The sequence below is a fragment of the Telopea speciosissima genome, chromosome 1 (assembly GCF_018873765.1).
Source record: "Telopea speciosissima isolate NSW1024214 ecotype Mountain lineage chromosome 1, Tspe_v1, whole genome shotgun sequence".
In the NCBI taxonomy this organism is placed as follows: Eukaryota; Viridiplantae; Streptophyta; class Magnoliopsida; order Proteales; family Proteaceae; genus Telopea; species Telopea speciosissima.
The window spans coordinates 18,182,268-18,194,620 of record NC_057916.1 but is presented as its reverse complement, the minus strand read 5'-3'; the positions used below and the strand labels follow the sequence as shown (position 1 = coordinate 18,194,620).

Below are 12,353 nucleotides of genomic sequence, written 5' to 3'. Positions count from 1 at the left end.
TTCAGTATTTATAGCAAACAAATAATATAGCCACGGATTAAGCACAGTAAATTTATTAAGCCCACAAACCCAAGCATTCATGGAGGTTGAGGGCTCAGGGTTAGAACAAACTGATGACATATGTGCGAAATAGACAATTCTAGAGAGATCATCTCCATTTCCTCTTTTTTGCTTTTCTCTCCCTGATTCAATAGATACCTGAAAATGCTTCTTTCTGCTTACTTTTGTTTGTTTAGTCCACCTTTCATGGCCCAACTCCTTGGATGTTCTAATTCATCATTCACAGTTGGAATCCTTCAACTGGTCCATGACCATATATTCCATGTGGATATTACTTTTAAAACCATGCTGGTGTGTATATTCCTTTTCGACCTCTCTCTTTCGCAACAAACTCAATCAGCCTAAATTGTTCAGCAGTCAAGCTTTGGATGTTTCGGTTTATAAATCTGCAGCAGCTGGGTGCTCGAATTATCCAAGGCAAGAAAGATACAGGGGAAAAATGATGCCAATATATTATACATATACATATATAAATAGCCCATCTTTGAAAGAATGACAAAATGTGCAGAGAGAAGTCTAGTGACCTCTGGATGGACAGATTTGTGAGACCAGCTCTACTACTCCCCACATGGGTGCATCATTCTGCAGAAAGCAAATAAATACAATCAGAACACAAACCAAAATGGAGAACCAGGCCAAGACCAACCAAACCAGAACACATATACACACATTACAAGAGAAGTCTGAATTCTCAACATGTAACAAGCATGAAACTATTATTGCGAAGTTTTTATTCTCCGGATGTAACAATATATTTAGAGGATACTCTTTTTGTTGAGACCATTATGAAATCCCTTGGAAGGACTAAATGGTTACATTCAGCTAACCAGGTTTTTTCCCCCCTAGAAGATCTTGCACATGGGACAAAAAGATTGATGGCTTCCTCTAATGGTCCCACATGGACATCATTTGCATGGCAGTCCACATTGCAAAATTGATTTTCTTCATCACAAAACTATTTCCAGTATCCTAAATAAAGGACAAGAAAATAAGGAGAACTTTGGCAGTCTACTTAGTACTTACCACACACACAATATCAAATGCATTTTGGTAGGTTTCAAGAAACTTCTCAACGTCATCATTCCTGAAATAACAGTTCATAATTAACAACAAAGCCAAATCTTTTCTGCTTCATCAAAGGAATTAGTGGAATTAAATTAATTAAAAATGTTCAGGGGGAAGACATAAATAAAGCAGGGCAAGCATAATAACCAAACAAACCAGCAAAGATTTTAGTCTATCAATGAAATGCAATAGGAGTGGGTTCAACCACAATCAGTTCAATCCATAAACCAACAGCAAGCAGTGAAGACAGTTTGCATCAATAGCTCCATAGGCGGAGCAATTGAATTTTTAAAATTACTCTTTCAGAGCAGAAAATCACCCATGAAACTAACTCCTTGTTCACTATGATTTCAGCAATTCAACAAAATTCAGCCATACTGTAACACATGTCCTTATGATCTGCTGCAGACTTCATTTTCCTCTATGTTGCTAAAATAACTTCATAGTTGCAATACAAAATGCTATCCAAATATGGGCTTCACCTTAAGTAGAGGTGCAACTGGGCCAAGCTGGGTCCGGGGGTCTTTGAAGGCCTAGGCCCAGCCCAAATGTACCTTAGCCATGGCCCAGACTCAGGCTCAGCCCGGCAGGATGTTGGTCTGGGATGACCTCAGCCCAAGCCCAGCCCAGGCTCGGGCTTTGAGTAAGGCTGGAAGATGTATATAATTTTTTAAAGTTTTAAAAATAAAATCAAGGTTCTTAACTACCTTGACAACATGGTTCAATACAAATCAAATGAAGTTACAGAAAGGAAGAATATATGTCTAAAGGAAATGATGAACTCCATGTTGATAAGCTCAGCTTTACCATAGAACATATAGAAAGCCATTCTTTCAGCTTCTTATATCCTAAATAGAATCCCTCGTAAGAAAAAAGCCTACTACTGTTTGAAGAGTGGCATGGGAGGAAACCTACCTTGCAGTATTTGAAGGTTTGGGGTTGTTAAGCGAAGGTAGGAATACCGGAGCGCCTGAGCCTAAGAAAAGGGAACTAGGACCCAAAAAATGTGATTGTGTGCATTAGGTATGCAAAACATAGTGCAGTTTATAGCTTTTTGATGATCAAGACCATAGAGAACTTGTTTGACATCAACACCATCATAGAATCAAGGAATGTTGAATTCTTTGAGCATATATTTCCCATGAGAAAGGACTTGACTAAGGTGGATAATTCAGTAACTGATGATAGAAACTTGTCATATAAAAATGATAATCAACCTAGCGTTGAAGGTCATTTAAGGAGAAGTAAGAAACAAAGGAAAGCCCAGATATTGCTTATGCTCCTAGGAGTGGACATTTGGATGTTGGCTATCGCCTCCTCAGGTGTATAAAGTCTAGCCCAAGAAAAGGACTGTTGTACACCAAACATAACCATTTGAGGATTGAAGGCTACATTAATGCTGATTGGGCAGGGTTAGTTTCTGACAAAAGGTCTACATGAGGGTATTGCACACTTGTAGGTGGTAATCTGGTTACATGGAGAAGCAAAAACAGTCTGTGGTGGCTAGATCAAGCGCATAGACAAAGTTTAGAGCCATGGCTCATAGAGTCCGTGAACTCTTATGGTTAAAAAAATTAGTTCAAGAATTTGAGACTGAGGGCCCCATGCGGCTGTATTGTGACAACAAGGCTGCTATAAGCCTAGCTCATAACCCTGTGTAACTGAACATGATGGTAATGAAGTTGACCAAATCTACCAATAGGTGTAAGGCTGTAACTCAACAGACAGAATCACAATAGCTACATAAAAATCAGAATTAGAAAAATTTAATAACTCAAAATCCAATGGTCTGATCACCCTCAAATTCTGATCGAAGGAAGGCCTAATGGGGTGCAATGAATCCCAAAATATGATAGAAATCTGATGGTTAGATTAAGCTATGCAAAATATGTTCCAGAAATAGCAAGTAAAACACCAGAAATTTAGGAAATTCAGTAATACTTAATCCAATGGCTAGATCAGAACTAAACTTGGACTGTATGTTCCCCAAGGAGGGAGAACAAACCCTCCAAGATCTGTCCAATCCAAGGGCTAGATGTCCTTTGTTGTGGACTCCCAGATGCAGCAGGAAAGCATAAAAAACATGGGTGCCGCCACTTATGAAAACAACAAACAAAATGAGTTCAAAAAACTCCAAAATACTTCCCAATGAACAGACTGATGAATAAGGGCGTACCCAGTGCACGAGGCTCCTACCACTGCAGGGTCTGGGGAGGGTCATAATGTATGCAGCCTTAACCCTGCTTTCGCAAAGAGGCTGTTTCCAAACTCAAATCCATGACCACTTGGTCACAGTGGAGCAACGTTACCGTTGCACCAAGGCGCATCCTCATCACTTTTCGTAACAAATTGACGAATCCCACGGTAAAATTAAAGGAATTAAATAATAAGATCTGTACTTACTTGCAACCATAGGGAAGAAGAAGAAGAGTAAGGGAAGAGAATATGATCAGATTTCCCAGCTGATCTTGACCAGATTCCCTCCAGTCGATCTCAGAGTCCCACTGAGGTGGCTGCTGTCTCTCACAGCTCCATATAGCAAAAAGCCAATATCTCAATTCATAAAAACTGAGAGGGGGGGGGGGGTATGTGGTCTCCAAGACCTCACATGCTTAAATAGAAACTTAAAAACTTGAATTATATTGGCCATAGGAATGACAATAGCCAATAGAAAACAAGTCTAAACACAATAGGACTTGAGGTAAACAAACATATCCTAGAAAGGAGTTTAAAAACAAATAACAATACGGAAAAGAACTACCCCATGCTAGGTGTAGGTGTAGGTGTAGTCCTAAAACAACTAGGAGACCCAATTAAACTTTGCTTGGAACTTATTAATGATGTTCCAGCCTTACAAACAACCAACTAAAAAAAGAAATTGAGATTTTTATCCAAATACACTACATCTATCACAGAACCTACTTTGTCAAATGGTAAGAGTGATAGCGTAGATATATGCATACGCAGTTTTCAGTGCATTTCATGGAAACGAGTAATTATTAACTTACAGGAATCCCACAGCAATTTGATACTCATAGTTCAATCCATAAGACATGCCCAGGTCTCCAATGTGATCACCAAGAAGCAGTGCATTTGTTCTTCTCTTAACAGAAACATTATCATCACTTTGCCCCTTCGTTTCACCAAACTGATCACGTACAGATGAGGCCATATCCAGAGCATGCTCATTCTTGTTCAGGACATGAATTGTCTTCCCTGTTATCAAACACGTTTACAGAAGAAAAATAATAAATAGAATGGCAACCAAAAAACGATATGCATTATAGTGGGAGAACAGGAAAAGGTTCTGCCATGAGAAATACAGGTGGAATATGTACACAGTTTTTTTTTTACACTAACAGGATTGATAGCTCCATTCCAGGGGTCCAAGAAACGGAGTGAACGTCGACTGAAAACAACCTAAAAGGATAATCATAACCATTTAATCTATCATATCCATCTGGTGGGAAAAGGGAAAGAATTTCCATAGATAGAACGTTAGTTTCATCAGCCAGGTAATATTCAGCCATAGTTCGAAAACTCGGGTTTGTCTCATTCGGTCTGACCGAAATTTACCAAAATTTTGCCGAAACAGTGCATTTTTTTCCCGTGAATTTTGGTTGGCCATTTCAAGGGCAAATGGCCACAATGACCAAATTTTTTGCCAAAACAATGCATTTTTTATTACAATGTAGACATGACTGAAATTTCGACCAACACAGGGCTGATTCCTTAATTCGCCTATTATTTCTTCTTGGTCTAGTCAAAATAACCGAAATTTCCAAAATTTCAGCGAGTTCTCAAATTATGCTTTCAGCATAAAAGATCTCTAGGGTGGTCCAATCAAATAGAGGGTTGCTATCTGGATGTGTCAAGAAATAAAGAAAGATAGGGAAGAGGATATCTTTCCATTCAAAAAGCAGCCTACTCAAAATTTTCAGTTCAAATGTGAATATTTTCAGGGAAGAAAGCTGCCTAATTATGGTATTTTACAATGATAATAAGAAAGATACCTTTAAAAGATACAAGACAACCATCATTGCTGAATACCATCTGGTTTGACACAATCTTGACATTCTTAGGAAATCTAGGAAGTTTCTGCCTCAAGACCTGGTAAAGAAACAAAAGAAATGAAAAAAAAATTAAACATAATAAAGATCTCAAACATTTCACAAATGCTGTGGAGACTGCCTTCTCCATGATCTAGGCAAAACTGTGCTGCTAACGAAAAAGAGTAATCCCCAAAGAAACTCCCCCCCCCCCACCTACTGTGACCGTTGGTGAACCCCTTGAAACTAACCTCCTCTATGACGTCTGCAAGCCCTGCAGATAATATAAGAACAGGCACGCCTCTTTCCTGTCAATCGGAGAGATGAAAAGGAAAGCTCCAACCAATAAGTCCCTTTATAAATTTGCGTCTGATTTCTTGCAGATTCTATCAATTATAACAGAGATTATGAGAAGAAGAAAGACAACCTGGTCTGATTCTTACAGGGTCCAATTAATCAGGCAGGAAATGACCAGCCCAATTTCAACTCAATTAACCAATTTAGAGAGAAGACAATTGGGTAATTGAAAATGTGAGAGGACGGTAAAAGTGATTTGCGTTTTCTGATTTTCAATCTAGTAAATCTAGCATGAACTGAAGCCATACCTTAATTAGTCAACTCAAAATTCGGCCACGTCAGTTCAGTTTGACAGGAAGTTGTCATTTCTATCACTAAGTTTTGCAAGGACCAACTAGGTTGCAGCAAATCAAGTGATTCAAATACAAATAATGGAAATTCAATTTCTAAAACTCTTGCGCGGACCAAATAGGTTGATTATGCATATCTTTAAAATCATGCTCAATAAGCTAAGAAGAAAGAGAAGCAGATACCTCCAAAAGCTTTAACAGTTCAACTACCCCATCCCTAAATTCAATTTTTGCATCAGCCACAGACCTCTTTATGGCATCCAAGGTAAGGCCAGCCTCAATAAGAAGTGCATGACCTTTTTCCTGCCTGCAGTAATGAAGATGGCATCTTCAGGCTCTAAAAGTCTTAACTACAGATTCAGCGCATGGATGGATTAGAGCTTAGTAGATACTTGGCATTAGAAATCATCCCGTAGGAAACATCTGATCCCATTTTCAAGATTTTCCTCTCACTTAGATGTTTATATGTTCTTGTTGTTGCAAATTTGTTGAAGAACCAAGGTTGCATGTACTGCAACCTAATCACACAGACAACTGAAACAAAAGCAAATTATTATTGAGGAAGGGCAGAATGTCATACCATCCTTCCATATGCTTTGCTTTCTCTTCAAATGGAATCGTCAGGGAGTGCTTTATGGGATAATAATATTCACATAATTTCTGCATCTTGTTCTCGCATTCCGGATTACCCAATTGCAACAGGCCATGACTAGCTAACCATTTTATTAGGAAAAATACTACATAAAGTAAGGTCATGAGGGGTTTTTAGAGTGGGGGTTAATTAAAGAAATAGCAGCTACTTACTATGACCTGGACATCCATTGACCCAGTATTTCGTTAGTGTGGCATCAAAATCCGCAATTACCTGACATTGAATTATTAGAGGTTAGCAAGATCAATGTCAGAATGATGCCAAAAATTCATCTGAAACTACAACTTAAATCGTATACATACTAAGAATGAAGCCATTATTATGAACTTTCATCACATTTGCATTCTTGTTTTGAGGTTGAGAATCCTATAGAAAACGAGAGAAAGAGATTGTGTGTGTTTGTGTGTGTCCAAGCTATGATTGTTAATAGGATGTAAGACATAAATATGTGGTATTGTATTCAATTCATTGACAACACATAGTGTTTGGCTCTAGCTCAGAAATTTGAGTACAATAGAACCCACTACTAGATCTTTTTTTTTTCGATTTCTAAGATTCAGGAATCGAATTACAAACCAGCTAAGAAAGTTGTATTGAACCAGTTTTAAATCCAGAGCAACCTAAGATGAAATAAAACAGAGAGTAAAATACGAAGAAAAGAGTTTAAAGAGTACGGGGTAGGAGGAAAGAGGGGAGAAGAAAAGCTAGAAATAGGAGAGAACACCTGGAGATTTCCGGGACCGGCCTTAAGGATTGCAGCTTTTTTCTTCTCAAGCGATTGAGGGTCACCGACCACAACCATTTCCAACACAACTGACGGGTGGGTTTTCTCCTCCATTACGAATTGGGCTATTGTAACTACACTACTACAGTAGATTAGACTCACGCAGTCGTTCAGCTGCGTGACCTCAACGCTTCTGCCTTCTGTGTACACTTCTGAGGTTTAATACTCCAATCACACGTCCATGGTTTAGGTATCGTTTTTGTTCCGTGTCGGCATCCATCGTAACTGATTCCATGACCCGTATCAGCTGTATCGAAAATTTTTGAGTAAATTTTTTGTACCTCCTTGGAACTAGCCCATAACTCATGTAACCCCAATGTTTTGACAAAAATACAACCGCAAGCTATACTTGTAGCAGAAATGTTAATGTTCTTGTTACAAGGCTAGCAGCCAAAGAAATGGAATAATTTACTTTCCATTTGGGTTCACAAATTTCCTCCTAGGTATTAGAATTTTCTAAAATAACCTTGAAGATCCCATTTCATTGGCTGCCAGCCTTGTACCAAAATTTCATCCCATCTTATATATTTGAAATCCCATTTTGTTACCGTTGAAGACTTACAATCGTCGTTCGCCCCCTACTGGTGACCTGAGCAATGAAGGTAACCATCCAAAATCCTAGCCTCTTCTCTATCTTCTGTCTTCTCTCTGTTCTTTCCTCCTTACCTCAGTTCATGTGTTTTGATTTAGTGCCTAAATATTTCATGATGGTGATCTTCAAAACCCAATAAAGGCTTTTCTCTTGGGGTCATGTCACCATTCCTGTTATAGATGAACCAAATAAAATAGATACATGATCCCAAGCAAATAGATAGATTCAATACTATTATTTACAAAAACTCGTAACACTTTGATTTGCTTGTTGAGAGTCAGTTATTATCTTCACCATCAAATGAATTTTCCGTCTTTCCATTGGAGTACGACAGTCATTTTGTACGCCTTTGTGTCTGAACGTAGAGACAGTGCATCGCACGCACCCAGTAGCATTCTTTCTCCCTTAACAAAATAACAAATAAAAATGAAAAAGAACCCTATCCGGCGTCATGGCAGGGAAGCAGAATGACTGCCCGGCCAGGCAGAGAGAAGCCTCTCCCAGGAAAAAATTTCTCTCCACAACTATTCACTTCATTCCTTTTGACTTCAGCACTGAAAATTTTAATTCAGTTCACTTCTAACCAAACATAGCCATTTTAAAATGCCAGGCTCTATTTAGAAGTTACGCTCTCAATGAATTGTTGAGGTTCCAGGTCTTTACCAGACAAAATACTAGTTTGCAATCTTTACCCATCTCAGCTTAGGTTTTACTAATGCAAAGCGAGGCTCAAGAGTATGGTCTTTATGGCTTAAGCGTTGGTCACCTCTAGACATTGTTAAAAGTTCACACTGAAGGGAGTTGGTTGCCGAGGTAATCCAGGTGACTATGGAGGAGGAACAGAATCGGGTGAATCGGCTGATTTTGATTTTCCATTCTCAAAAAGGTGCTTTGACCTATCCTGGATGATTCCATCTGATTCTGGCCAATTCCATTCTATTCCCGGTCAGTTAGAATCAGAATCGGATCATAATCCATGAAGGTGGGATCCCATGCTCGATCCAAGTTTAAACCTTTGGAGGAGGGCCTGTGATTCATGATTCCTCTAGTAATCTCATTGTAATTTTTGCTGATCTTATGGTAATGACATTAGTAATGGGCGTACCTAGTGCACAGGACTCCTACTACGGAGTTTGCAGAGAGGCTGTTTCACTACGCCAGCACCCATATATGTGGTGGATTCACCCTCTCTAAACACTTGGAACTTTCCAATGGGGTATTCTTAAAAATTTTCTATGCTTTATTTTGCCACTTAGCAAACTCTTTTGGGGCAAAAAAGACATGTAATCAAGAGGTCTTCAGGTCTATATGTTTACAAAATTTTAGCCTTATTCAATGTTCATAACTTGGGTGATGGAATGGAGATACTCTCTACATCTGCTGGTGTAGAGAATCCTCTCCCTATCCGCTTTGATCATTAACAATGTCTGCAAAAGGTTGTCCGACGAAAACACACACAATTGACTAGCAACAACTTTATAGCCTGTGTCGTTAACAAAAGAACCTGCCCACAAAACTCCATGCACAATGGAGATGACATTACTTAGTATGATAATAAATTCTGAGTACAGCTCTCTCCCTCCCTCTCTCTCTCTCTCTTGTAAAAAAGAATCAGTAGAAAGAGGGTGAAGAAAACGGAATACACGGTTCCAGTATACCATTTTTTTTTTCCTCTCATAGATAGCCTTGGACTGAATTGAGGTTCCGTGACTTCTATAACTGATACCATGATAAGCACACCAAATCACATGATTTGATGTTCAGTCCTAGTCAAGCACCATAGAGTCCCTGCATGGTGCAGCTGGGTAGGAAAAATATATAAACTGAATGTTCATAGGAACAGGAACCTTTTGAAGAAAGTGAGAGAGGGTGTGAGTAGCAAAATAGTTTAGTGACCTCCAGTTGCACAGATTTCAGCAACCAGCTTAACTACACCCCACATTGGTGCATCATTCTGCAAGATAAAAGTTAACAATGTTAGAAAGGACAGAACAGGTATATGGCATGAGGCCGACCAAACCATAAGTGTCACATTACAGTCAGGAATTCTATGGATGAGGTACAGCTTATATGACATTAAAACCATCTGGCTTCCTCACAACATGGAGATCAGAGACCATTCTTTTCAGACACACATTGAAGAAATAAGAGAGAAAGAGGAGATTTGCATTATCTTTTGCTTCTTGTGTTCACAACTTCATACAACCCCCCCCCCCCTATGATTAGCACACTCAAGGCCAGGACCCATTTTCCACTTAGTCCAGTAGATGCCTTGGAACAAGATTAATGCAGCAGCATGTAAGTGTGTAAACCCCCCCCCCCTGCGCGGAACCATTTACAATATCTTTCCAGGCTGAACAAGAAGTCATAGTTAGAGAATCAGTTACATCTTTCCCCTATGAGATCTATATGAGATGACTCGATTGATTACTTCCATGCCTCCATGTGTTATGTTTTATGGTAGTCCAGGTAGTGAAGAGTTCTACCTTGTCAATGCTATCTCAGTTTTTCTCAAAAAATTAAGGGAGAGAAAATAATGTGACTTTGTAAATTTGGCGGTCAACTAACCAGATAGACAACATCAAATGCTCTTTTGTAGATTTCCAGAGAGTTCTCAATGTCATTATTCCTGCAACAAGAATTAGCCATGAATTACGAAACCACAAATCAACAAACCTTATCAGAGCACGTGGAATCAAATTTAAATAAAGAAACATAAAACTCGCACCAAAAATTAATTGAAATATTCAAAAAAAAAGGAAGATATATGAGCAAAGCAAGGGCAAAAAACTTCAAAGTAAAAGAAGTTAATTCATTCATCTTGGCAGACACCCAAAAAGCTCATCTTTTCTGATTTTCCTCATCTTCCAGTTTAGAAACTTGTCCACATGCCTATGTCCAGTTTCCAGCTTCTCACTGAAAGATGGGTAACAACATTGAGACAGCCAAATCACCAGTAGCATATTTCCCTTCCCTTTTTTTTTTTCAATTTTGTTCACATTTACCCTTGGCAAAAAGTTCATATTAATTACTGGGAAAAACCCACGCCGACAGTGTATCATTGCCCTCTCACATGGATCGTTTTATTGTTTTTTCTCTCCTGCCCTGACAATGTGGGCTACATGTGGATGATACCATTCTCTGTGGCGCCATGGGTGTGGCATGGGAGATTCCTTCCACACTAGCGGCATGGGGAAACCTCTCCCTTATTTATTTTATGAAGTCTTATATATTCTGAATCCATATTATCCTGTCATCTTTAGACAAAAGACAAAAAGATGTTTAACATCATTGATACATATACTTTAATATCACTTAGGTCTGAGAGAAAATGATCTTTAAATTTCAAACCATACTGAATCATAGCTATTTTACAATGATTAACCTCTTTGCTTCTCTTCTAGATAGGGTAATCCAGAATTTAACAGCAAACTGTAAGTTAAGAAATCCAACAGAAGCACAAGTTTGAACCCCAGGAAAAGCTTTGTGAAAAAAACACAAATCTTAATATGTAAGTTCATTGCCACAAACTCATTTCATAATGCAGTTTCCTCTATGTTGATCTTCTACTCTGAAACAGCCTACTTATTAGCCAGGGATCATGAACTGCAAAGAAATATCTGCCACAATCAAAGAGGATCCAAAACCTGAATCTACTAAACGTATCCCTAATGCCAAGAAAAAGCTTAGATTACATAACCATGAGATCCATGAAAGCTGAGAAAAAGAAATTTCTACAATCTACTAAATGAATGACTAGAACCCAAAATACTGCCCCCAAGAACTATTACAAAATTGGTGAAAGCCGGTCCAAGCATTATGTATTTGGTATCCCCAAAGAAATGAAAGCAGAGATAAGGGTATTGAACTTCAAGTAGTTTACAATAGCTGACCCCTTTGAACAAGCTTAAAGTTTAAGGAGTGAATAAAGCATTGAAAATCCCCTCACTGTCTAATATTGCTCTTCTTTGTCTTGTCTAACACTATTCAAGTTGGGTGGGCAGTAATAAATGAATGCGGTAATCAATGCAAGGGGCCAAAATGATAAACTTCATAACAACTCATAATTTCATAGGCAAACATGGGGAGGAGGACTGTCTTTGTGGGACTGGGGGTGTAATCCACATATAGCTTTTGCAACAACAACTCAGCCTTGTCCCAACTAAATGGGGTTGGCTACATGGATCCCTGCCTTCCAATCACCTCTATTCGAGGTCATAGTTGATACAAGGCCTAAGCTATGCATTTCTTTCCTCACCATTTCTCCTAAGGTCATTTTAGGTCTGCCCCTGGAATCTGAATCAAATCTGTTAATCAGGTAACACCAGGATTTGGGGCTGTAATAGCTTATCTTCATTGAGTATAAAATCAAGAATATATATACACATATTACATGTAACAGCTAGCAAGATCTGCTGCCTAATTAATGCTGAAATTAAGGCTATACACTCATAGTTACATATAAGGATGGGAAGATGTGGCATGCGGTGGCATGATAATACAT

General features: G+C 38.7%; 2 protein-coding genes across 5 annotated transcripts in view; both read right to left on the bottom strand.

The window, feature by feature from the left end:
- Positions 1–384: 384 nt before the first annotated feature.
- LOC122660103 (cytosolic 5'-nucleotidase 3-like) lies at positions 385–7,359 on the bottom strand. 3 transcript variants are annotated; one of them, XM_043855286.1, is made up of 9 exons: positions 7,198–7,359; positions 6,626–6,686; positions 6,402–6,534; positions 6,005–6,128; positions 5,426–5,482; positions 5,139–5,235; positions 4,134–4,341; positions 1,084–1,144; positions 385–642 (listed from the first exon to the last, which is right to left on the bottom strand). In XM_043855286.1, exons 1-9 carry the CDS (start codon positions 7,309–7,311, stop codon positions 577–579), a joined length of 921 nt encoding a protein of 306 aa, XP_043711221.1. In that variant the 5' UTR covers positions 7,312–7,359; the 3' UTR covers positions 385–576. The 3 variants fall into 3 exon arrangements, with proteins under 3 accessions (XP_043711221.1, XP_043711228.1, XP_043711235.1); XM_043855293.1 differs by having other exon boundaries at positions 6,402–6,530; positions 7,198–7,326; XM_043855300.1 differs by having other exon boundaries at positions 6,402–6,514; positions 7,198–7,326.
- Positions 7,360–9,321: 1,962 nt separating this feature from the next.
- LOC122660089 (cytosolic 5'-nucleotidase 3-like) overlaps positions 9,322–12,353 on the bottom strand; it is a 28,576-nt gene continuing 25,544 nt past the window's right edge. For both annotated transcript variants that reach the window (XM_043855268.1, XM_043855274.1), the window contains exons 9-10: positions 10,418–10,478; positions 9,322–9,803 (exon numbers count right to left, since the gene is read on the bottom strand). In XM_043855268.1, coding sequence (XP_043711203.1) covers positions 9,738–9,803; positions 10,418–10,478 — 127 coding nt within the window. In that variant the 3' untranslated portion in view covers positions 9,322–9,737. The remainder of the gene's footprint in view (positions 9,804–10,417; positions 10,479–12,353) is intronic.